Consider the following 25244-nt stretch of genomic DNA (forward strand, 5'->3'; position numbering starts at 1 on the left):
GCGCGGCTCATCCAGCGATGCCCACACACCCCGTGCGCTCAGGGCCTTTCCAAAAGGACCCAGTATCCCAGCCCGAGGTGCGGGGGCCCCGGCCGACCCCGCGCGCCGCTCCAGCCGGGCCCGCTCCAGCCCCTCCAACGGCCTCGGGGCGCGAAGTGCGCCCGAGCGCAAGCCGCCCGGCGCCCGGCACCCCCAAGCCCAACCCCGACCCAGTCCCGGCCCAAGCAGGCCCCGCCCCCTGGAGGCCCCGCCCCCGCGAGCCCCGCCCCGGCCCGCCGCGCGCGGAGGGTCACGGGACCGCAGGGCGGGGACGGGGGCGGGGCGGGGCCGAGGCGGAAGCGCCTGCGGAGGGCATCGCTGTCCGCTGTCGGGACCCGCCCCTCCTCGGCCCGGTACTGGCCTCGTCCAGCCGCGCCGGACCCGGGGGTCAGTGTCATGTGACTTCTGTCCCTGACCACGAGCCTGAGCCGCAACCTTTAGGTGAAGAGGTCAGATCGCCCGAGAATCAGGTGTCCTGGTCCCCGGGGGTCTCCAGGGAGTTATATCCCAGGCTACGGTCTCCTGGGTTCTGTTGGGGTCAGGGGTCTCCGGAGGTCCGCTGGGACTTCAGGAAGGGGTTGTCTGGGTCGGGGAGTATTTGAATCTGGGGTCTCGAGAAGGGGGTAGTGCCTGGGTCTGGGGTCTCAGGGGAGAGGTAGTGTCTGGATTTGGGGGTCTCAGGGGAGAGGTAGTGCCTGGATTTGGGGGTTTCAGGGGAGAGGTAGTGCCTGGATTTGGGGTCTCCGGGGAGAGGTAACGCCTGGATCTGGGGGTCTCAGGAGAGGTAGTGCCTGGATCTCGGGTCTCAGGGGAGAGATAGTGCCTGGATTTGGGGTCCCCGGGGAGAGGTAGCGCCTGGATTTGGGGGTCTCATGGGAGAGGTAGCACCTGGATTTGGGGGTCTCATGGGAGAGGTACTGTCTGGATTTGGGGTCTCAGGGAAGAGGTAGCATCTGGATTTGGGGCCTCCGGGGAGAGGTAGCGCCCAGATTTGGGGTCTCCGGGGAGAGGTAGCGTCTGGATCTGGGGGTCTCAGGGGAGAAGTAGTGTCTGGATCTGGGGGTCTCAGGGGAGAGGTAGTGCCTGGATTTGGGATTTCCGGGAAGAGGTAGTATCTGGATCTGGGGTCTCAGGGGAAGGTAGTGCTTGGATCTGGGGTCTCTGGGGTAGAGCATGCTGGAGCCAGTTTGCTTTCTCTCCCAAGGGTCTCTTGTGACAGTCCCGTCCTTGCTGTGTGCCATGGTGGCGCTATGGGCTCTTGCTCTGGCCATGGCCATAGGCCTGGCCACTGCTGGCCCACCTAACATCATGCTGATCTTTGCTGATGACCTGGGCTATGGGGACCTGGGCTCCTATGGGCACCCCAGCTCCACCACCCCCAACCTGGACCAGCTGGCCGCAGGCGGGCTGCGCTTCACCGATTTCTATGTGCCCATGTCTCTGTGCACACCCTCCCGGTAAGTGAGGGGGGCAAGGAGCCCTTGCTTGCCCGCAAGCATCTCCCAGATTCACTCTGGGCTCTAGCCGGGGAGGCAGAGGGCTCTGTCTCTTTGGAGAAGTTCACATTTCTCTGTTGTCCTCCCCTCTCATCCCTCCTCCGTGTGTCCATTTCACCCTAAGTTTCCCTCTGTCTCACGGACTCTGACTTGCCCTGTAGGGCTGCACTCCTGACCGGCCGACTCCCAGTTCGGATGGGCCTGTACCCTGGAGTTCTGGAGCCCAGCTCCCGAGGGGGCCTGCCTCTGGAGGAGGTGACCCTGGCTGAGGTCCTGGCTGCCCGAGGCTACCTCACAGGGATAGCTGGCAAGTGGCACCTTGGGGTGGGGCCTGAGGGGGCCTTTCTGCCCCCCCACCAGGGCTTCCATCGATTCCTGGGCATCCCGTACTCCCATGACCAGGTAGGAACCTCCAGGGCCCTCAACCACCCTCCTCCCCACCCCCCACCAGTCCCCTTCCCCTTAACCCCTTGAGCCCCACCCCACAGCCCAGACTCCTGAATGGACCTGCTCCGCCAGGGCCCTTGCCAGAACCTGACCTGCTTTCCGCCGTCCACCCCCTGTGATGGCAGCTGTGACCAGGGCCTGGTCCCTATCCCGCTGTTGGCCAACCTGTCCGTGGAAGCACAGCCCCCCTGGCTACCTGGACTGGAGGCCCGCTACGTGGCTTTCGCCCGTGACCTCATGGCTGACGCCCAGCGCCAGGGCCGGCCATTTTTCCTGTACTACGCCTCTCACGTGAGTGACCGTGGCCTTGTCCCCTGAGCTGCCCTTGACTCCTAGCCTGCGCTGACTCCTGTCTCCACCCACAGCACACCCACTACCCCCAGTTCAGCGGGCAGAGCTTCTCCGGGCGCTCAGGCCGAGGACCATTTGGGGACTCCCTGATGGAGCTGGACGCAGCTGTGGGGGCCCTGATGACAGCTGTGGGGGACCTGGGGCTGCTCGGAGAGACGCTGGTTATCTTCACTGCAGACAACGGGTTTGCTGTGGCAGAGGGTGGGGACGTGCTGGGTGACGCCTCACCGGCGGGTCCCTGGGGCCTCCCCATCCTGACCACTGGCTGAGGACATATGGCTAAGGGTGTCCGAGGGGATGCTGGCTGTGTTACGGTGACCCACAGGGCATGTGGGAAGCTGGGGGCCACAGGCGTGTGGAGGTACTGGTCTAGGACACAGGGGACAGGTGTGTGCTGGCCACTTCTGCGCACAGCGTGGAACTCTGGGGTCACCCTGAGCCCCACTGACCACTTCCTTGTACGTCCCAGGCCTGAGACCATGAGGATGTCCCATGGCGGCTGCTCTGGCCTTCTTCGTTGTGGAAAGGGAACCACCTTTGAGGGAGGTGTCCGGGAGCCTGCCTTGGCCTTCTGGCCAGGCCACATCGCTCCTGGTCAGTCCACAGGCCCTCTCCTCACAAGCCCTCGGCCCCACCTCCCCGACCCCGATGGCCAGTGGAGGGATCACACAGCCTTCTGCCACCAGGGGTGACCCATGAGCTGGCCAGCTCCCTGGACCTGCTGCCCACCCTGGCTACGCTGACGGGGGCTCCACTGCCCAACGTCACGTTGGATGGTGTTGACCTCAGCCCCCTGCTGCTGGGCACAGGCAAGGTAAGGCTCACAACCCTGGGACCCTGGCTGTCCCGCTCCAGCCCACAGAGCCTCTGTTGACCGGCATCCAGATGGGGCTGCCAGTGGGGCTTCTTGGGTGGGCGAGGAGCAGCTCCATGTCCAGGGCCTGACACAAGGCCGATGGCTCCAGGCAGATGCACATGAGCGCTGGGGGCCCCCTGCCCACCTTCTGATCCCTGACTTTGCCCCCAGAGCCCTCGGCAGTCTCTCTTCTTCTACTCGGCTTACCCAGACGAGGTCCATGGGGTCTTTGCTGTGCGGAGTGGGAAATACAAAGCTCACTTCTTCACCCAGGGTAATTTCCTCTCCCCCAGCCCTGCTGACCCCCCGCAGCCCCAGAGCCCAGCCCCTTCTGCCCCTTGCCCAGACGTGCCCCCCTCTCCAGGCTCCATCCACAGCGACACCACACCGGACCCCGCCTGCCACGCCTCTAACCCGCTGACTGCCCACGAGCCGCCGCTGCTCTTTGACCTGTCTGAGGACCCTGGTGAGAACTACAACCTTCTGGGAGGCATGGCTGAGGTCGCCCCAGAGGCAATGCAGGCGCTGAAGCAACTCCAGCTGCTCAAGGCCCAGTTCGATTCCTCGGTGACCTTCAGCCCCAGCCAGATGGCCCGCGGCGAGGACCCTGCCCTGCAGATCTGCTGTCAGCCTGGCTGCACCCCGCGGCCTTCCTGCTGCCACTGCCCAGAGCCCCAGGCCTGAGAGCATGGGCAGACCCGCCCAGGGCGCCTCCCCCACCCAGGATGGTTGGCGGCAGCAGTGTGGGTGTGCGGAGGGGCTCTGTACCCAGGAACCTAATAACACCCTCTGATACTCACAGGCGTGGGAATTCGTCTGATCCTTACGATGACCCCCGAGGTAGGTGCTGTTCTGCCTGTGTTACAAATGAGGAAACAGGTGTGGAGAGATTCAGCAACTTGTCTGAGGCCACCCGGCTGTTAAGAGGTCGGGCTGGGATCTGAACCCAAGCACCCTGGCTCTGGGAGCTGCCCACCGCCGTTGTGATTGTGCCAATGCAAGCTGGGTTCCTAAGTGTGCGCGTGTCCCCTCCCGGAAGCCATAGTGAGTGCTGTTGTGTGCCAGGAACAGGGTGGGGTGGGTGTGAGGGCAAGGTGGACAGAGACCTTCAAGTTGCGGAGCACCCGTGAGCCCCAGGTGTTCCCTGACAGACCGCGCGGGGAGGCACCAGGACTGGGGCGGTAGGGGGTGGGGGGCAGGCTCTTATCAGAAACCCGTCTGAGGGGCTGAGGGTGGACAACGATTTGCACTTTCCAGGTGGGGGTAGGGGGGGATAAGCTCCTGGGACAGCTCCCCCAGACTCTGCCTCTGCCCCTTTCAGAGCTCTGCGTTTTCCACCTCCCCAGACGTCCCCCGGCTTTCCCACCCAGCAGATGAGGGCGTAGCTCAGGGTTGGTTCCATCCCTGCTCCACACTCTGCAGGCTGCCTGAGGTGCTCAGAATTACGTTCAGGCTCCTTAGAGGCCTCATATCCTCTGAGGACTTCCCCACTGCCCTCCCAACAGCCCTCAGCTCTGGTGTGCTGGCTCAGCCCTCCTCTGGTGGGGCTGGCGTGCTCTCTGCAGAGGGGACTCTGACCGCCCACCTGTACCCACGTGAGCAAAGTGTAGACCTTGTAGTCACCTTGTGTGTGCACGCGTGTGACAGGTGCACACGGGTCCCCATGCTCCCTCCCGGCAGGCTTGACAAGAAGAGCTTGTCTGGGTGCTTGAGGGTAGTATCCACATCCTGCTAATAGACCCTCGCTTTCCCAGTGTTGCGCAGAGGCCCGTGGACTAGGAGGCATGTCCTCTCCGGGACCCAGTCTGAGCCAGTCACAATCCCATCCAGTGACTGGTCCCGGAATGCCGCATGACTAAGTCCTGGTCCATGAAAGGTCAGTCGCTGTCTGCCAGGTTCCCTGCAGCGTTCGTCCTTGGGGCAGTGAGGGTGCGGTGCTCTCCTTGTCCCGCCCAGACAGCCTGCCGCTGCTAAACCCGTGTCCCCAGCCACCTAGCTCCAGAGCTCACGATGTAATAAACACCACCTGCTTAAGCCACTGCTGGGGGTTTATCTGTCACTTTCAGACCAAAGAAGTCTTGCTGGAATGCGGGATGCACAGCAACTGTGTCCACAGGCAGCCCGGGAGGTGCGCTGTTCATACCCCAGATCCTGCTGTGTCTTGGGGCTGCCCCCCCAGGGCAGTGCTTTCCCTGGGGACCCTTGCAGCCGGTGATGCTGGTTAGGAGGGCCCAGATGAGCTGGGTGTGCCCTCCTGTAGGCTGCCCCTTCTCTTCTGGTGGGACACAGTCACCTCAAGGGGCCTTGGTTCCAGAGGGAGGACTGAGGAACTGAAGCAGGCCCACTGTCTGTGTGTGACCTCCAGACACCCAAGTGCTCAGCAAGAACCACACCAGCACTAACACCCATGCAGGCAGGGGCTGCTCCGGGCCTGCCACCCACCTAGCTGAAGTTCGCTCAGCACAGAGGGCTGTGTGTGATGCTGAGGCCCAGATCACCAGAGGGGACCCCTCCCCGTTCCCGGGGCACTTCTTGTCTAGCGAAGGGTATGGGCGTCAGCCCTGAGATCTCTGAAAGGTGGGATTCAGGCACAATAGGGCCCCTTCCTCCTGGGTGGGGGTGGGGGACATGTGGCTATTGCCTGAGAAGGAACACTAGGGGTACAAATGTTCTCTAGCTTGATCGGAGGGTGGAAACAGTGTGTACGTATGTACAAAGCAGTAAAGCTACACACTTAGGTTGTCAACGTGTGTATCGTATACTTGAAGAGAAATGAGAATTTTGCACTAAGTACCACAAATGAAGAGCGTGGGTCCTTTAGGAGCACAACCGCGGTGGGAGTGGGGATCCAGGTCACCGAACACATCAGGACGTTCCCCATCGGCTGAGAGTGGAGCCGCTATGTTGAGACCCACCCGCCGCAGCCAAGGTTTGGGGAGAAGCAGACTGTCCCCCTCCCAGCCCACTTGTGGTCTTGCTGGGATGGTTGTTTTGTTTTGTTTAAGATTTTATTTATTTATTTGACAGACAGAGTTCACAAGTAGGCAGAGAGGCGGGGGGGGGGGGGAAGCAGGCTCCCTGCAGAGCAGAGAGCCCAATGCGGGGCTCGATCCCAGGACCCCGGGACCAAGACCTGAGCTGAAGGCAGAGGCTCAACCCACTGAGCCACCCAGGCGCGCCTTGCGGGGATGGTTTTGCAGCAGAAATGCTTGTCTCAGCGTTCCAGCTGCTCCCCATCCAGTCACGTGTGCACACTTGCAAACACACACACATGCGTGCGGAGAGACGCATATTAGCACATACGTGTGAGCACACACACACTCGTGGTGGTCCTGAATGCTGTCTGCGGTATCCCTGCTCTTCCCTTTCTTTTTTGCTGCTGTTGATTAAGAAAAAAACAGCCCCTTTCCCTGTGAGCGTAAGAGTCACCATTCACCAGACCGGTAGCTTTCCATTCCTACGGAGCGACGTCTTCCGGCAGCCGGGTCTCCTCTGGAAGTGGCTCTCTGTGCTTGCAATGGACAGAGCAAACACAGAGGGGCTGCGGTGTCCCTCCAGCGTTGGGAAGGAAGAGGCGACTTCCGCAGCAGCGGCAGGCGGGCAGCACCTGCCGAGGACCCCTCCCCCACCATCCCCACCTTGCGCACCTGCTCACCTGCCCCCCAAGTGGCCAGAAGGGGGAGCAAAAGGGATGTTTTCACAGACTAAAGCTTAAATTTGCCTCTTGCCTGAATGTTTTTACTTACAAAAGTATGTACTTTTTAGAGCAGCCCAGGCAAGGCCCTCAATCCCAGCCTGAGTTCTCCGTGCTCATGTAGACCCCGTCACCACAGCACTAACGCAGGCGTAACCTCTCCTTGCTGCACCTGACACCACCTTTCCGGGGTCTGATGTGTCCAGTCACCTTGACCCCTGGCCGGGTGCAGGAGTGAGCCACAAAAGAGATGCCTCCCTGTCAGTCTCCTCAGCTCCTGTGTGGGAAGGTCCCTGTGAATGGTCGCAGCCACAGGGGCCAAGGCGTGACAGCTCCTCCCCACACCACGGTATTTTGCTAGCAGCCCAACACTCCCCAACACCCCCACAGCAAGGAGGGAGAGCTGAGTCTCTTCAGGTGGTCTCAGAAGAAAGGGACCCAAGGGAGAAAGAGGGGTCTGGGATGCCCTCTGAGCTGACAGACAGCTAGGGCCCTAGAGAGAGCAGTTGTGGGAGGGTGGCCTGGCCCTGGACTCCCCAGCAGGAGTGGAAACATCTCATCACTTTGCAAACACTGGAACCACATGGGGCTGGAGCCTGCCCTGCCCAGGAACACCCAATGCCCAGTGAGACCTGGAGGGAGGGGCTGTCGGTCTAGCAGCTGGCCGTCACCCAGATGTGGATCTCCCGGTGGCGGGGGGGACCCACAGAACAGAAGAAGGGGCTTCTTCTCACAGCAGAGCTGGGCCAGATTGGGGGCAGGAGCGGCTGCCCATCGACTCTCGAGGCAGCCACTCACCCTCTGGGGCACACTTGTCATGCCTTCTCTTCCACCCTAGGAGTCCTCAGCACTGTCCCACTAAATTTCCTTTGGTTAGAGACAGGGGCACCTGTGTGACTCAGTCAGTTAAGCATCATGACTCCGGGGTCCTGGGATCGAGCCCCACATCAGGCTTCCCGCTCAGCCGGAAGTCTGCTTCTCCCTCTGCCCTTCTGTCTGCTTGTGCCCTCTCGGTCTCTCCATCAAATAAATTAATAAAATTTGTAAAAAGTTATACCGATTATATTTGATTTCATATATATATATATATCAACCTAAAAAAATTTTTTTAAGTTATCTAGAGTCAGTTTTTATGGTTTGGTTGTGATCACAAAATGCAGTTACAGAAGGAAATGAAGCACTAACCCCACACTCCTGATACAGCAAATGTGGACTGGCGGGAGGGGAATGGTCCCGGCAGAAGGCTCCGTGTAATGTGCAGTTTGGGATGGACGTGAGGCTCAGCCCTGGGGGTCCACCTGTGCCTGTCCTGCCGCCCTTGGGGAGGTGTACGCCTGGGGGACAGTCATGTCTGAAGAGCGTGACCTCCTCCTCTGCAACCCTGTTGGACAAGTCACCTCCCTGAGCTGCCTCCCCACGTAAGCCGCACAGGCCAGTCCCTACGTGGAGTCCCAAGGAAGGACAAGGCGGGGTCCCGGTGACCGGTGGTGCTGAGCCCACTCCTCTGCTCCCCTTCCCAGGAGCCTCCTCCGTGCCCCTCCACTGACCACAGGTACGGGCCAACCTCGTGCAGGAGTGCGGGCGGGTCATGCCGTCCAGGGTCAGCACGTTCTGTGTAGGTGAAGGCCAAGGAGTGGCGAGGTCCACCGGGCCCTGAGTGGGGTTCCGGGTCACGGGGCTTTGCACAGGTGCCGGGGCCAGCTGCCCCAAATCTGCGCAAAGGAAATCAATAATAAAATCCAGGTTCCCCTTTTTGCCATCAACTCAAATGATGGTTGAGACAGCTTTTAGGTAGATTGTTTAGTCCTCGTCTCTGCCGAGCTCTGCGCGCACAAAGACCTGATTTGCAGGTCTGAGGGAGCAGGACTCAGTGCGGCTGACTTTGGGTTCAGTGGGTGCTCCCCCAGGACGGGCACCTGGGTGTCAGACAGGACCTGTCTGCTGGCTTGTACGCCAATTCTGTAGAACAGGACCCAGGCGGGGGGGGGGGGGGGGGGGGGGGGGGGGGCGCATGCAGGGAGAGCTCCCGGCCTGTGTCAACTCCTGTCCTTCACACCTGCTCGGTTCCCACCACACCTGTCCACACCTGCAAACCGGCCAGCTCACCGCGGTGGGTTCCACGCTGAGGAGCCTGGTGCCCTGCTCTGCTCAGCACCGAGGCTGTTCCCTCGTAGCCCCTCTTCGGAGGGGGCCACTTACTTCCGCATCCTAGGGGGCAGCCTTGGATCCCTGCTTGGGGGGTGCAGGAAGGTCTTCCCGCATGCTCCCTGGTCGTGGGTTTTGCCCTTGGGACCTCTCCTGAGGAGATCAGAAACACAGCTGGGCTTTCAAGGATCCAAAGTTGGAGACAGGACTGCTGGCCTCAGCTGTGGCTGGACGACCCTCAGAGGGCTTCTTCGCTCTGCTCTCAACCCACCTATGAGCGGCTCTGAAGGGCAGAAGGTGCGCACTCCCAGGGCAGCCCCCCACCTATGGGGGCCAGGAGCCAGCAGGTAAATGTTCCCGTTTCTCATCCTTCCAGTGATGGTTAAGGGAGCCTTGAGTTTGGCCTTCACACTGGTGTCTCCTACCCCGTGCCTCTCTCCTACACATGCCTCACTGCAGCACCCTGTGGGTCTTCTGCAAGACCGGCAGCCTGGCCCTCTGCCCTTGCCCTTCCTCCGGCGGGAGACTGAGCACAGGATAGCAGCGCTCAGGACAAAGGCCAATCACCCATGTCACAGGACGTCAAGGAGGAGCCAATCGTCCTCCCAGAAGCCTTCCAGCAGCCACAACTGCTTGACTCCTCCCGCCCTGTCTGATCTAGACCCACCTCCTTGGGGTTTTCTCTTAGAGCCGAAAGCTTTGAGTCACACCTGTTCTGTGGTCTAGTGTTGAAGTACTTTCACTGACATCCAAAGAGAATGGTATTCTCTACATGTAGAATACAGAATCCAGTGTGTATAATAATAAGCTTACTAAGTTGATTTTTGGGTCTATTTTTTCCTCCTTTTTCTGGCTGTTTTGTTTCAAACATTTCTGATCATGCATTTGTTGGTCTGTGTTTCAGAACTAGAGACTCAGGTGCGAAGGCCGTCTTCCATCGCACGCCGCTCACTTCACAGTGGCGCGGGCTGCTTTGCTTTAATCTTCTTGCCTTAAATTCTTCATTGGGTCCCCCGATCTCTCTCTGGTTGCAAACAAAATACAATAAAAACCCATATATAGAAAGGAGACTGGAAAAAAATACACCAAAATATCAGCAACAGTTGATATAAGAACTTTTTTTTTTACCTTCCATTTTCTGCCCCTCCCAAAATTCCCACAATGACCATGAGCTCTTTATAATGGAAAAGTAATAACTTTAAAAAGACAAATTCTATTTTGTATAGTGTTTAGGAGAATGGAGGTGAGCACCGACGTGCCGGAGCTCTGCTCTCAGCCTGTCCAGAGGGCAAGTTTGTGCACGTCTCACCAGAGTCCTCAGACAGGTACTTTTATTGTGGTCAAATAACCTTTTTTTGCTTGCAGTTAAATAATGCAATTTTTTTTATTCTTGGTTTTTCTGGGGATGTTTCTATTTGCATTTGGGGCTCTCTAATGAGCACCTACAACACTTGGAAGGATGAAGACATGTTTGTGCAGGAACAGCTGGGGAACAGAGGCTGCTGGCCTTCTTCATGCTCACTCCTTTTCGACACCTAGTCTCTAGCATAGGGCCTGCACATTTCCCCATAATAACATAACTATTTTCCACATTACTTTTTTTCGTATCTGTCCAATATTTCAATTAAGTAACTATACCTTTAGTTGATCAAAATTTGGGTTATTTTTACTCTTTCAATATTTTAAACAAGAATGGTGCTCTCCTTAGCCAGGTCTCTGGAGGTCAGAGTCCTGATACTAGGGGCTTGCTCACGTCCACGGCACAACAATACATGTGCCCAAGCCCTGCACTGAGCTCCAGGGGGAGGGCAGCAGCCTCACCCCTGCTCTCTCGGGCTCATCTCCCACAGCCTCTGCCAGGGTTAGGGTTACCCAACTCCAGGCTCCCGCCCCCCAGCGACCACCCAGCAACACGCAGAGGACAGCAGCTGCCCATGGGGAGCTCAGAGGTTCTAGGACAGAAATGGGGTGGAGGGAGCGGGTTCTTGAGAGGGGCAGGGACCAGCCGACCCAGGGGGGAGCCACTGCGGGGAGCCACTGTGTGGTTTAAGAGGGACAGTGCCTGTTTAAGAGAGTCAGTTGTCATATGGTTTCCCTTACTTGTGGAGCAGAAGGAATAACACGGAGGACATGGGGAGATGGAGAGGAGAAGGGAGTTGGGGAAATGGGAGGAGACGGACCATGAGAGACTGTGGACTCTGAGGAACAAATTGGGGGTTTGGAGGGGAGGGGTGGAGGGGTTGGGTGAGTCTGCTGGTGGGTTTTAAGGAGGGCACGTATTGCATGGAGCACTGGGTGTGGTGCATAAACAATGACTCCTAGAACACTGAAAAAAAAATAAATTAAAAAAAAAGAGGGCGTGTCTGCTCAAGTTTCTGTTTAAAAACTCATCTGGCTGCAGGGCCAGGTGGGTTCTTGGACGTGGGGGGCAAGTGGGTTCTCGGACGCAGGCTGAGGCCGGGATCCTGGAGGAGGCTTTTGATGCACAAAGACGTAGGAGGAAAATCAAGGTGGTTTGATGGGGGGGCTGTGTGTGTGAAGGGGCAGACTTAGGAGTGACGGGGTAGGGGTGGAGGTGGCAGCAATGGGGATCTATGGCAACTCCAGTTGAGACGCTGGAGAGGAAACCAGAAAACCCAGAGCATCGCTGGACAGGAGCAGGCAGGGAAGGCTCACGTGCGTCTGAAACGTCGTGGCCCCTCAGAGCCGCTCAGGCCCTCTGCACCTCAGGGCTCACAGCAGGGTCATTACAGTCTTGAAACTTTGCAGAGCACAGGCCCCCTGACTGGTGGAAGGAGTGGCCTGGAGGTCAGCTGGGGTTGGTGAGTCGTGGCACACGCAGACAGCTGAGCCAAGAAGCCAGGGAGGACCCAGGATGGAGCCAGGGACGGGGTATGCAAGACAGCTGAGCCGGAGGAAACCCTGGGATCCAAGGAGCAGTGGGAAAGGGGACGAGACGGAGGCACAAGAAAGGTCAAAGAGGTGGAAGGAAGGTGGGCTGTATGGGACGGGTCCTACTGAGAGGGAGCTGTTCCAGGGAAAGGGTACTGGGGCTTGTCCAACAGCTGAGCTGCAGGGCCAGCTGCAGGGAAATGTTAATGATGCAGAGAACCCGGGGGAGCCGGAGGAGCTGAGGTGCGGGTGTGAGCAGGCACGTGGTGACTTCCCGAGACGGATGAGGGTAGTGGGACGGCGTGGAGAACTCCTGCCTGACAGCGAAGGCAGAGCAGAGGGAGCTGGTGGGCGCTTGGTCCCCATGGTGACACAGCAGAGGGGTCCGAGGCCCAGGCTCCCTGCCAGGCGCAGAGGGCTGCAGGTCTCAGACAGACACATCGAGGGCTCTCTGCCTCTTTCCAGCTTTAGTCAGTAGGAAAGTCTTCACAGACATTCTGCTTTGTGTTCTTGACAGCAGACTTGGAAGGTTCCGGTGTGCCGGCTTACCAGCTGTGCGTCCGCTAAGGCCGGTCCTGGTCCCCGTTCTGCTGCTGGGGCTGTCCACGTGCCAAAGGTCTGGGGCATTTATCGACTCAATTTGAGGAGAGGCATGTGATTTTTATAGACAGTAGTTTAAAATTCATATGTAGTGAATCTGTCCTTTTGCTCACATTTCATAACCTTTACCTGTGGTCTTCCCAGGGCTGCACTGGTCCCGGGCTCCGCGGGGAGGACCCAGAAAGGCCACCAGAAAGGCCTTGCCCACCATGCTGACCTCAGCACCCGAGAGCCAGGGCTCCCCTGGGGCCCCAGGGCCAGGAAAGCCCGTTCTCTGTTAGACAGTCCCTACAACCACCTAGAGGCATCAGGAAAAATAGCCACCTCCTCTCTTCTGGCTTTCTGTGGAGAATCTTTTAAGATCTGAGCGGACTAACCCCCGCTTTCTCACTCACACACGTGCATAAACACCCATGAGCACCGCACACGCTGATCTGAGCCCGACCGGCTCCCCGGCCGTTCCGGAAGGAACACACTGAGTGTGACGACGGCCCCTCCTCTCTGGCCTCAGTGACCCTGCTGAGATGCACGCAGATCAAGTCCATCTTGGGACAATCCCCAGGGAGCCTGTGGCATGACCTCAAAGAGCACAGCAGAGCTTAATCTTCTCACGGTTCCAACACAGGCACGGGCAGCTCCTGGACCCCCGGCCCCCGAGCTGGGCCCCCCCAGAAACAGCCAGTGTCACACCAAGCAGAGTTTATTGAGGCGCTGGACTGCAGGGAGTGTTTGCAGCGGCAAAGCGGACGCTGGTGTGGCCAGGGCCGGGGTGCGCACCCCCTCCTAGCATCTGCGGGCTCGGGGTTAGCATCAAGAGCTACCTCTAATCTACCCCAGGGCCCTTCTGGGAAGCCCTTCCCTGCTTCCCCCGAGCTCCATGTGGGGCAGTATGGGGGGTCCCTCTCTTTGTCCCTGTGGTCAAGGATGGGGTAATCCTTTGAGATTCACTATAAAAATTAAAATTCCTTTATAAATCACAGGGGAGGGGCAGGAGGGGATGGCCTGGGAGCCTGGTGCCACCAGTCACCTAGAGTCTCGCCTTTCTCTACGACCCTCCCAGTTCTGACCCCAAGTAAAGAGCAGAGGGCGAGGGTTTGCAGGCACAGAGAGGGGCAGAGACAGAAACAAGGAGATAGGAAGAGATCAAGGGGCGGAAGAGGGTGACACAGAGAGAAAGAACGGATCGGAGGGGAAGTGGAGAGGACTCCTGTCTCCCGCGGCCCCTGGGGAGCACGGAGGAAACTCCCCGACATTGGTTCCCACGCACTCCCAATCCAGTTCTTGCCAAAGCCGCAGCGGCTTCTGGAGAGGCGCCCAGCCCGGCGGCCCCTGCAGTAGGAGGGCGGCGGGCGGCTACTCCAGGTAGATGTCCTCTGTGGGGCAGGCGTACTCCAGGTGCTGCTGGTAGTACTCCAGGAAGGCGCGGCTGGGGGGCAGGGAGAGGGTCTACCAGCCATTCGGGCCACCCAAGTCACCCCTGCCCCACGCCCGCAGCTCTCCCTCCTCACCCACCGCGGCGTGCCCGACATCCCCAGACCCCACTCCTCAGCCCTCGGGGCCCGCTGAGCACAAGCACGGGGAACTGTGTCACTCCCATCCCAAGAACGCCCCTCCTGCCCCAAGTCTTCAAATGTGCTTGCCACCCACTCCTGACTCTCCACCTCTACTTCTTCTCATCTGTCCTCCCCGTCCCTACCACCCACACTCTCCTCCCCACCCCAGGTCTGCTCCCCAGGCCTCACCTCCCTGACCGTCTTCCCAGCCCTGAGCTCCCACCCGGGCACTCCCCACCCCACTTACCCCACGCTCTGGGCCACGGGCCTCATGGACTCCTGGGAGACGAAGACGTGGCAGGCAAAGCGGCTCAGCAGAGGGTGTTTGGTGATGAAGCCGAAATAGCTGTGGGGGGTTGGTGTGCGGGGGGGTGTCAGAGCACCAACCCACACCTCTGGGTCCTCCCCCCCGGGCCCCCAGGGACCCAGAGACAAGAGTCAGGAACAGAGAGCTCGGGGACAGAGGAGGGGATGGGGAAAGGTGTGAGTCCCACAGATTAAAGATCTGAAGGCGATTTTGGGGGGTCCAGTCCAAGCATGGTGCAAGGCACCTGCGAGGGTGAGTGATCTGTGTGAATTTCTCTGGGACAGGGAAGGCCCCCCACCCGGAGCCTGCCCCTAGGCCACAGGGCGGGGCCTCCTTCCCGCCTTCCTGGCGCTAGTCACCCAAGCCCAGCCCCACTGCTGCTCCCGCCACCTCTACAGCCATTATCTGAGCTCTGAGCTGGGGCTGGGCACTGGCCCCAATCTGCTAAACCCTCTTCGTGGAGAAAAAGCTCCCACCCTGGCTCGGTCACGATCTGGGGTCACTTCCCCAGCTCGGTCTCATTCAGCCCTCTCCTGAGTCTGCCCCGTCCTGCTCCTCTAAGACATTAACAAAACCTGGTTAGAGCCGCACAGCAGAAGACCCGGGACTCCGCTGACGGTGGCTGCTCCAGTCCACAGCAGACTGGACTTGGGTCTGTGGTTCCACAGCATGGGAATCCACATGGCAGAGACACTGCCAAGACGCCATGCTCGTGTATCTATGACAGCCTTGTCTCAAACGCCGTGGTCAAAGAATCACACCTAGGGTCACCAACACTCAGATGTCGCTTACCAAGCCCCAGGCACAACTACTAGTACTACTAGTACTATGACTACAAGTACTACTACTATTAGTACTACTAACCCACATACCCCTCCCAACAGCCCTGTGAAGTAGGTGCCCTGATCTACTGTCTCTAGAGGACAGAGATGAGGCCCAGAGATGGTCAGAAACTTGCTCAAGGACACACAGCCGGTCTGGGACCTTACAGGCCACATACTCCAGCCTCATCCAGGTCCTGCAAGTCCAGCACAACCCTCATCGCTGCCTGCTTCCGAGGAGAGGCGTGAAGGGTTCACCTAACACTATTTCGTTAGCACCTCCTTATGTGAGAGACTGGGCTGAGTTCTGAAGTGACAAATATTAGGAAGGTCTGGGCCAGGACAGTCGTTCCTTGGTCCCGTCCGCTCCACCCACGGCTTCCCCTCCATCCTGATCCACTGGTCTGACCACCTTTCTCTCATGGGCTTGCACTTGGGTCCGTGTTCAAGCATCCAGGCCTGATTCTCCGTTGTCTCCCCTCCTGCCAGAGCCATTCTCAGCCCACTGCCTATCCGGGCCTCATGCAGACCAGTCCTCGCGGTACCAGAGCTGCCCTGTTCGGTCTGCAGCCTCAAACCGGCTCTGACCCTGCTGAGGCTTGACCCCATGCCCCAGGCAGCAGACACAGCCCTTCTCACCACCCTCGTTATCACAGAAGTGTCCAAATGATACATGTGCTGGACCGCAGATCCGTGACAAGCCTCAGCTCCGGTCCCCATGTCCCTCCTACGCCTAACCTGCCCTTGATGACCAGCTCCCCCAATAGCCTACCAAGTCTTTTCGAGCCTCTGGTTGGCCCTTTCTTTCTGGTAACATCCTGTTTCCTTCATCGAGGACACCGGGAAGAGCGGGCAGGAGTCGGGCTGGGCAGGAAGCCTGTGTACCCCCCCAAGCCGGTTACCGCTTTGGTCCTCTCGTTCCCCTCCCTCCTGTCCCTTCTCACTCCGCCTGTCTCGTTCACCTCCACCACAGTAACCCACCTGCTCCCAGCTGATTCTCTTCCCTCTGCGTCTCCCTCCCACTCCAGACAGCCAGTCTGATGGCACTGCGTCTGCGCCTGAATGCCACATGCCCAGCACGTCGGGCCTACTCACTCCACGCTCCTTCTCCAGGTGTAAGGGTCACTCTCTGCCCATCACGCAGGAGGCACATCACCCTTGGTTCTCCCTCTAGGCCAGCCTCTACATCCCATCAGCCTCGGGCCTGCCTGTCCCACCTCCTAAGTGCCCCCCCGCACACTGTCCCTGCACAGCCTCAGCAGCACCTGGCCTCTTGCAGTAACACACGGGGCCATCCGTCCGCACGGCAGCCAGGACCGGCTCGGCCAACTGAGTCACACCATGACACCACTGCAAATGGGATTGAGTAGAAGCTCTTGGACAAGTCCCAGGTACTTCTAGTGTCCCTCCAGCCTCATCCTAGCTGCCCCCCAAGACACCTAGCGCCCCTCACCCACAGCCTTAGCTCAGCTGGCTCCCTGCCAAGACCCACCCTGTGACTTATCTTCCAAGGCTTGCCGAGCGGACCTCAGTCCCCTTCCTGAGCCCCAGGAGAACTCACCCCGCTCTCTAAAGGTCTGCTCACTGGAGCCCCACACAGACATCTGCCAGACCCCAACAGGAGCTTCAAGCGCGTACTTGGCTGTGTCTCTGTTTCCCCACCCAGACCAGATGAGAGCTTGCCTGAGCCCAGTCTCCTGCACCCAGGGAAGACTGGGTGCCATGTGGGTGCAGGTGGGGCAGTCAGCGTGGGGGAGAGGGGTTTGTATCCAGGCAACCCTCAGGGCTTGTGGGGACTCGGGAGGTGAGGCCCTCACCAGCTGTTGCGGGGATGGCAGCCACAGAAGGAGATGTTCTTCATCTGGAAGAAGTGACTGCAGTGCTGGAACTAGAGCAGAGACGGCCGAGCACGCCGAGTTAGCCGCGGGGCCTGGGGCCCATGCCAGATATCCCTCCAGCGGCCCCTCCCGCCTTAACCCATGCCCAGCCGCCCCCAGGCCTCAGGCCCCTGCACTCCCACCTCAGGGCCTCCGCTCAGACTCAGCTTCACCCCCCGAAGGGAAATCTCGAGGTCACAGGAGGCAGGAGGACGCAGGTGGACGGTCAGCTTCCGGGCAGTAGCAATCTGGGAAGAAGTTGGGGGACAGAGGGTCTCAGGGCCCTGCAAGGGTGTCTTTCTCTCCCCTTGGTGCAACATTTCACATTATGGATGAAGACTTTCGGCACTAACCCTAGGAGGTGGGAGCCGGTGGTCTCAGCCACTCCTCAGGCTCAGGCCCAGCTCACCACCTGTTTGCACTAACCCTGCCACTCCCTTCTGCTCCTCCAGACATGACCACGGCCCCCCAGCCCTGGCCTCCTCGGTGCCCATCCCTGTGGGCTGGATGGGAGCGCTCAGCAACAGAGCTGTCCTGCTCCCCTGCTGCTTCCCCACTCAACCGGGGCAGCAGATGGGCAGCCTCAGTGAACGTCTACTGAGTGAACAAACCAGTGCACAAACGACTCCCAGGGAAGGATGTGTGAGAGTCGGTCTTGATTTACAGACAAAAGAAGATGGACTGGAGGAAAGGTGGAGCTGGAGGGACGGTGGGGGCCCTACTGCAGGCGATCAAGCTGCAAGGCTGGGACTAGAGCAGAGGGCAGAGCACACCGAGTTCCGCTGAGGGTTCGAGGGAGGGAGAGACCTGCCAAGCTCTGCCCCAGGCCTGTGTGCCCAGACCCGAGTCAGAGCTGGGATCCCTGCCCGAGGCTCCTAAGGCACCGTCAGAACCCTCTGCAGCCAGAGGCCCAGGGCCTCCAGAGGCTGGGCCAGCCCATGGGGTTGAGGGGGGCTGATGACCCCGGACTGACCTTCTGCATGGCTGCACACAGGATGCCGTTGCCCTGGTGACAGGGCACCTCTACAGAGCCCAGGAACTGCACGTCGAAGCGCTCCACCCAGCAGGGACTCCGCTTGCTCCCTGGGGGGAGGGGGGCGTCACCAGGGGCCCAGAGCAGGCGGAGAGGGTGGTGAAGCCTGGGTGACAAGCTACCCCTTGGGGATGGGCCCTCACCTAGCAGGTCCTTGGCAGGGCCAGGCACCGCATGGGCGTAGAAGGCGGGGAAGACCCCACGCTCCCCTGTGCGCATGTTGAAACCGCGGAACCAGAAGTCATCTTCCTCGGCTTCCACCAGCACCGGGTCGTCCACATCCAGTTCCAGCTCATCCGGATGGCGAGGGATGAACCTGAGGTCCGGTGGGAGGTGGGAGGTCACCGGGGGGGAGAGGGGGGAGACCCAGTGGGTGGTGTCCACCCCAGTCCCACAGTGTCTGTGGACCAAGGATGGGGATCACTGACAGCAAGCGGGGAAAGGCTGTACCTGAAGACAGCCCGGTGGGTTTGCTCTTTCTCCTCCCCATTGACCAAGCAGGAAAAAAGACCAAAGGACTCGGTGCCTGAGACGCAGACACAGGAAGAGACAGACACTGAGGAGGCAGAGGAAGGAAAGTACTCGAAGGCCTAGCTAAGTTCCTCCCCGATGCACCCCTCAGCAGTCTGGTGGAGCCTGTCCCCTGTCCCACAGGGAGGAAGACCCCGCCCATCAAAGGCTGGAGGCAGAAAAGCCCTCCCCATTCCGCTGCCCACCGTGCCCCGGGCCTGGGGAACGCGGCAGGCACATGTCCTGGGTAAGAGGGCAGCGCCTAGCCCTGACCACCCTCGGACCCTCAGGCTGCCCGGGGCGCGCTGGGGACCATCCCCCTTGCCCCACCTCCCACTCACTGGAAGAACGAGATGTGCTGTTGACAAAGACGTTGAGGAACTTCTTAGAGAAGGTAAGGTCAGGGCTGTCCGGAGAGGCGTCCTCCGGGCCCTGACCACCACCCAGCAGTGCGGCCGCCGTCTCTTCCTCGCTGGCCTCGCCACCGCTGTCCTCCGAGCCGTCGTCCCCCAGGCCCGCGCAGCGCCGCAGGCTGACCAGCTCCAGCTGTGTGTGCTCGTCCACCACCAGCGTGTACTTGACCGCGTCGTACACCAGCGAGGCGTCCAGCGGCGCGGCAGGGCCCACGCCCCTGCCGCCAGGGGGGCCCACCTTGTCATTGGCGTCAATCTCGTCCTCTTCATCCTCATCGTCCTCCTCGGAGCAGGCGGCCGAACAGGAGCGGCCCGGCCGGGAGCTGCGGCCTGCAGCGGCCCACAGCGGCGTGATGGTGTCGCGCGTGGGGTTGCTGAGGAAGAGGCAGGGCCCGGGCTGGGCGGGGCCGGGCCGAGGGGCGGAGGGCGCCGGGGGCGGCGGCCCGCACAGCGTCTCCATGTCCACCAGCTCCACGCCGCCCCGCCCTGAAGGCGCCTCCGAGCTCTCGGTGGCCCCGTCGGCGGGCGACGCGGCCTCCCCAGAAGGACGGGACGCGGGAGACAGGCACTGGCCGGGGCAGCGGATGGGCGAGGAGCCCTCGGAGATCATGCGGCTCACGAGGTTGCTGAGCAGCCAGGGCGAGTCGGCGTCCTCGCTGAGGTCGGGCTCAGACTCGGACCCTGACTCATACTCGCTGTTGGTGTCGTCGGGGCCCACGGGCAGGAAGGCGGGGCGACGCGGGGGCTCACAGGGGGCCTCGGGCTCGGGCTCGGGCTCCGGCTCGGAGGCAGGCGATGAGGCCTCCTCGATGGAGTTGGTGAGGTGCGAGGAGCGGCCGCTGCTGCTGCTGCCGCCGTCGCTGCTCAGCTCCAGCTCCGTCTCTGAGATGGACGAAATCATGCGCCCCAGGCGCGCGCCCCCCGCGTCCTCCGAGTCGGAGCCCGGCGAGGACAGCTCCTGGCTGCTGCGCCGGCCACCTCGGCCCCCGCTGGAGCGGCTTCCCAGGTCGGCCTCGATGCCAGGATCCGAGGAGGGCGAGGCTCCACAGGGCGCAGGGGCACCCACGGCCGGTCGGTTCCCTTCACAATCGCAACCCAGGCGCACAGGAGACTGCGCCCCGCACGGGCTCGCGTCTGTGGGCTGGAGGGACGCGGGCGACTCTGCAGAGCAGGGGTTATGTATCAGCAAGCCCACTCGGCCCCCTTCCTCTTCCCCTTGCCTCCTGTGACCCCACCACCAGCACCACCACTCTGCTCACCTCTGAGGGGCTCCTGGGGAGGCGAGCGCAGCACTGTCTCCTGCCAGGAAGCTGGAGGCGCTGGGGCAAAGCCTCCATTGTTGTTCAGGGAGTCCTGGGGGTGGGATGGGGGAGCAGTAAGAAAGCAGCGCTGTGGGGGGTCTCCAACTTTCAGGGGTAGGACAGGCTGCCATGGGGAGCAGAGTCCCAGATGCTAAAAACCCAGGTTAACTCCAGGATGTTGCGGGTGGGTCTGGATGCTCACCTGAGCTCCCAGCGTAGTCAGATGGAGAGTGGTGGGCCGGTTCTTGTGGGGTTCATCCACGGAGGGGGAAGGGATCAGGGTCTCTGGGGCAGGGGCCTCCAACACAGGGCCTCCTGCCTCCTTGCCCTCCCCTTCACCTTCCTCCTCTTCCTCCTCTTCCTCCTCCTCCTCCTCGTCCTCCTCCTCTTCTTCCTCCTCCTCTTCATTGTCATCGATCATCTCAAACTCCTGGAAGTCATCCTGGAAGGAGCAGATGGGGTGCGGCTGCTCCGAGCGTCCTAGGGAGAGACTGTCCTGCAAGAAGGAGGGACAGGCAGAGCTGGGCCAGAGCTCAACAGTGGCTTGGGGTTCCAAATCCCAGGACAGGGGAAAGCAGAAGCTATGAATTAAGGGAGAGAAGACTCTAGTTCACTCTGCTCCCCACCAACTGAGCAGTTTTTTTAAAAATCTGCTTAGGGGGCACCTGGGTGGTTCAGTCAGTTAAGCGTCTACCTTCCACGGGGGTCATGATCCCTGTGTCCGTCCCAGGCTTTCAGCTCAGCGGGGAGTCTGCTTCTCCCGCTCCCTCTGCCCCTCCCCCCTTTTCATGCTCTCACTCGCTGTCTCTCTAAGATGAATAAACAAAAAAATCTTCTTTAAAAAGTCTGCTTAAGATACAAAAAGATCACTCCAGTTCTTGGTAAGAGCTCAAACTCCTAAGCTTAAGGGACAGATATTCTCAGGGTAGCCTCAATCCACATGCCACCCTCATGTTATCTCCAAAGCCCATCACATCTGACACCAGCACTCCTTCCTTCATGGCATTTTAACCCAATTCACAATCACTGTATTCTGCTGTACCCGCCCCCCCCCCCCCCCAGGCTGCAAGCTCCACCAGACAGGCCCATGTCCATATTGTGTACCAACATATCCCACCTTGAGAACAGGACTTAGCCTACAGATGTTCATTGGAATGCATGAAGACAACCCAGGATTCACCAAGCTTGCACCAACCTCAGGGCCTTTGACACACTTAATCGCTTTGCCAGCAAATCCTCTCCTCCACTCCCTGCCTCCCGTATCTGCCCAGCTCCATCCAGTCTTCCCGAAGGGCAAGGTTGTGTGCCATTTCCCCTGGAAAGTCTCCTGGAAGGCCTCAGTGTCTGTTGGGTTCCCTTCCCTTTCATTGCCCCTAGTGTCCTCCCATTCATTGGAACTCAGTCCTTGATATTCAGATAGCCAGCCATTGCCTCTGACATGTCTTTCTCCCCTACTAACTTACAAGCTCCCAAGGAAAAAGGGCAACACTTGTCCCATTCTCCTTCCACACACCTGGAATCCCCCAGCACTTGCCACATGGCAGTTCCTCAGAAATGTTCTTGAATGAATGAAAACAGAAACATGGAGAAACAGGGAGGGGGATGGGGAGAGAAAAGATACCAGGGGTGGAGACATAAGGCAGAGGAGGCAGGAGAGGTGGGGACAGGGCTGGGAAGAAGACAGCTGAGATGGCAGCAGAAAGGGGCAGGGTCTTCCTAAAAAGTGGTCTGAGGACTGAAAGCATACCTCCCCTCCCCCAAGGTAGCCCAGTGACAGGGGCCAGGAGAGGAATACTGAGGACAGCCCTCTGTGGAGGGTGTACAGTCTGAAAAAAGAAAGGTTTGATATCAAGGAAGACCCTCAGCCAGAAGGCCCACAGGGAGGGGACAATCAGAGGGTTTCTTATTTCAAGGCTGAGCTCAGACCCACACTAAAACTCCAAGTGAACAGTAAACAGAGCCAGAGTGAGGCTCTCCCTCGAAAGGCTTCCAGTCCCCCAGCCCCTTCCCCACCTTCTCGCAGTGGTCCGAATCATAGCTGAGGCCCAGGCCACAGTCATCGGTGATCTCAGACAGGTCCTCATCATCAAATTCTTCCAGGCTTATGTCCTGGGGAGGCCTGGGAGAGGAGACCAGGGTCAGAGAGCAAGGACAGGGCTCCCTAGAGAGCCATAAACTCTGGACTCCCTCCCTGCCTGGATGCTGGCCCTAAGGAGGGACCCCCAGCTGCTAGGCCCCATGGTCTCCAGAAAACCCAACTCCCAGAGCCGCATACTGCCATCACCTTGAGCCCCAAGCTGTGCTCTTCAACACATCCCCCCACAATCTGAGCCATGACCAGCCCAGAGGAGCCTCTTGTCCCCTCAACCATCCTCCTGCTCCTCCTCTCTCTCGGAGAGCCAGCAGCCTCTCCTCCCTGCTCCCTGCCCCCCTGGGTCACAGCTTCAGCCCCAGGGGCGTCAGGCTGAGCAGAGTTGGGGGAGGGGGAGCTGAAGCTGCAGCAGCGGCTCTGGTGGGGGGGCAGGTAGGCCTGCTCTGCGAACAGAGTCTACTAGCCACTTTGTCTGCCCGCTCCTGCCCAAGGCAGGTCTACACCCAGGGATCCAATCCTCTCCCCACCTCAGCCCCTTCCCCCAAGGGCTCCAGGCTTGATTTCAACTCTCTCCCTCCCTGAGCCCTACAGGCCAAGACAGGCCTTTTGCGAAGACAGGCCCAACAAGGCCAAAAGGACACTGCCAAGCGCAGAAGGTGGTTCAGTGTCCTGCCCACACAGGCTGCCGGGTCAGAGGCTCAGCCCAGGTCCTCCACCCTTGAGGGGTCAGCTGCCCAGGCTGGGTGCGGCACTGGATCCCAGCGGGATGTGGCGGGGGACGGTCATTAGGGCTGGAAAAGGGGGATGAGGGTAGGACAAAAATAGAGACCCTGCAGGGAAGGAGGATGGGGAGCAGGAGTCAGAGGCCTTGGGAACATAGAGGGGACTGGGGCTTGGGTCCCCAAAGGCGATGGGGGTGGGGTGGCAGGGCCGGGTCGGAGGAGGCTGGAGACTGGGTCGGGGAGGGGGTTGCGGGAAGATAAGGGCCTGCCAAAGCCCGGGGCGCCAGAGTGCGTACCTGCAGCCTGGCGGCGACAGCGAATGGAAGGTGGAAAGAGAAAACATCTCCGCCCGATCCGCCATCTTCTCCGGGGAAAGGCCTGCCGACTGCGGCGGGGGGAGGGGTGCGCGGAGCGACGGCCCCGCACGCCCTTCGTCGCTCCCTCCCTCGGTCTTCAGCCCTCCCCGAGTCACCTCGTGACACGCCCTGCGACACCCCTCCCGCCGACACACCTCGACACCCTGCCAGGACACCGCGGCAGGCGAGCGGCAGCGCCGCAGGGGGAGGGGAGAGGAGAGGGAGGATCCGGGAGCGGAGGGAGGGGACAGGGGAGGGAGGGGGCTGGCAGGGAAGCTGGTTGGAGGAGAGAAGATGGTTTGACGGAGAGGCTCTGGTTCGGGAACGATCGGCTTTGGTTTTTTCGGGGGGTGGGGGAGGTAAGAAGCGGATTGGCGGCGGGGTTGGGGGGAGATCAGTTCGTGTACAGGAGGGTCTGCGGGGCGGGGGGGGGCGGGCAGAGAGGGAGAGCCTTCGGTTTGAAAGCTGCGGGGGGACGTCGGAGGACGGCAGCGGTCCGGGTCCACTGACCACTGGTTCGCTGGGAGGGGGAGGGGCTCGTGGAAGGGCGGGCGCGGCCCGCAGCTGCGCTGGCTTCCCGAAGAATCTCAAGAGTTGGGGTCCCAAGCCTGGGCCTGGGGGCGGATCCAGGCTGGGCTGGGAGCTGTCCGCCTCTGGGTGCTGATTGGGCCGACGGAGACGTCTCCCTAAAACGTGCTGATCGGGGCTGAAGGAGCTGTTCTCCCAGAGGGTGCTGATCCGTGCTGGACAGAGACAGCTGACCAGGGGATGCTGATCCGGCTGGATTCCAAGTTGATCCTACAGAGGTTGGGGATTGAACTTTCAGTTCGGTACTGAACTTTCAGTACACAGTACAGACTACGCAGGCTGGACAGAGGTACTGATGGGCATTGGGTGATAACCCTGAGGCTATATTCATTCAGTTGGAAAAACTGTTTCTTGAGCACCAACTATGTGATTGGCACTGTTCAGGAGACTGACATATTCTGACTTTCTGACTTGAAATGGAGCCGCGTGGGGAGAGTGATGGTTGAAATCCAGCTGGAGGAGTTAGATTAGATCAGGGTCAGCAGGCACTGGGGTGGGGGAGGGCAGATCAGTGTTGTGAGTAGTTGATAAAGTCGGGTTGGAAGGGCAGATTAGGGGGGCATTGTGGAGAAGATTTGGCTAAAGAAGGAGGCTGGATTTTCAACAAGAGTGCAATGAAACTATCTTTAAACTACCCCCCGATGGAAATTATGTGCCCTGACATTTCCTACTTCTGTGGAAAATTATTTCTATGTGAAAGATGAAGCACTTGATTAATGCCTGGAAACCACAAGGCAGAAGGAGCTCATGCATGTTTGGAAGGACAACATCATTCTTTTCTTTGAGATAGAAGGGCTATAGCCAAGGTCAGATTGTGCCCTATTTTGTGCCCTAACCACAGTTTACATGTTGTCTCAATTATGGTATTTTTCTAAGAATGGTACTTAATAGTTTATGTTATCCTCTCTAATGAATGAGAGCTGCAAGAGAGCAGATACACTATCTTAACTCTCTTTGTACCTCCAAGCCAGTTGGATCCAAGAACACAGCAGGTGCTCAGCAAATATGTGAATGAAGAAACAAATGAATGAGAGGACTTATGGACTTTACCAGGTCTGGAGCATTAAATCCTTGTCAACATGCTGTCTTTTCAATTTTAGGAGCACTAAGAACATTCCCCATTTCTGAGTTTCAGGGACTCTGGACATACT

General features: G+C 59.7%; 2 protein-coding genes across 4 annotated transcripts; one reads left to right on the top strand and one right to left on the bottom strand.

The window, feature by feature from the left end:
- The first annotated feature begins 308 nt into the window (after positions 1-308).
- On the top strand, positions 309-3990 carry ARSA (arylsulfatase A). 3 transcript variants are annotated; one of them, XM_032882668.1, is made up of 9 exons: positions 309-576; positions 1244-1496; positions 1697-1937; positions 2055-2273; positions 2348-2517; positions 2803-2927; positions 3020-3147; positions 3361-3463; positions 3554-3990. In XM_032882668.1, the coding sequence occupies exons 2-9, from the start codon at positions 1279-1281 to the stop codon at positions 3871-3873; spliced, it is 1524 nt and encodes a 507-aa protein (XP_032738559.1). In that variant the 5' UTR covers positions 309-576; positions 1244-1278; the 3' UTR covers positions 3874-3990. The 3 variants fall into 3 exon arrangements, with proteins under 3 accessions (XP_032738559.1, XP_032738558.1, XP_032738560.1); XM_032882667.1 differs by having other exon boundaries at positions 309-509; XM_032882669.1 differs by having other exon boundaries at positions 309-480.
- A 9214-nt stretch (positions 3991-13204) lies between these two features.
- Positions 13205-23758, bottom strand: MAPK8IP2 (mitogen-activated protein kinase 8 interacting protein 2). Its single transcript, XM_032882670.1, has 12 exons — positions 23446-23758; positions 22349-22454; positions 20538-20831; positions 20294-20387; positions 18963-20195; positions 18562-18637; positions 18255-18427; positions 18052-18161; positions 17222-17326; positions 17019-17089; positions 14321-14419; positions 13205-13946 (listed from the first exon to the last, which is right to left on the bottom strand). Exons 1-12 carry the CDS (start codon positions 23508-23510, stop codon positions 13874-13876), a joined length of 2499 nt encoding a protein of 832 aa, XP_032738561.1. The 5' UTR covers positions 23511-23758; the 3' UTR covers positions 13205-13873.
- Between the last annotated feature and the right edge of the window lie 1486 nt (positions 23759-25244).

This window comes from Lontra canadensis, unplaced genomic scaffold, assembly GCF_010015895.1.
Source record: "Lontra canadensis isolate GAN:19392208 unplaced genomic scaffold, GSC_riverotter_1.0 scaffold84, whole genome shotgun sequence".
Taxonomy (NCBI): domain Eukaryota; kingdom Metazoa; phylum Chordata; class Mammalia; order Carnivora; family Mustelidae; genus Lontra; species Lontra canadensis.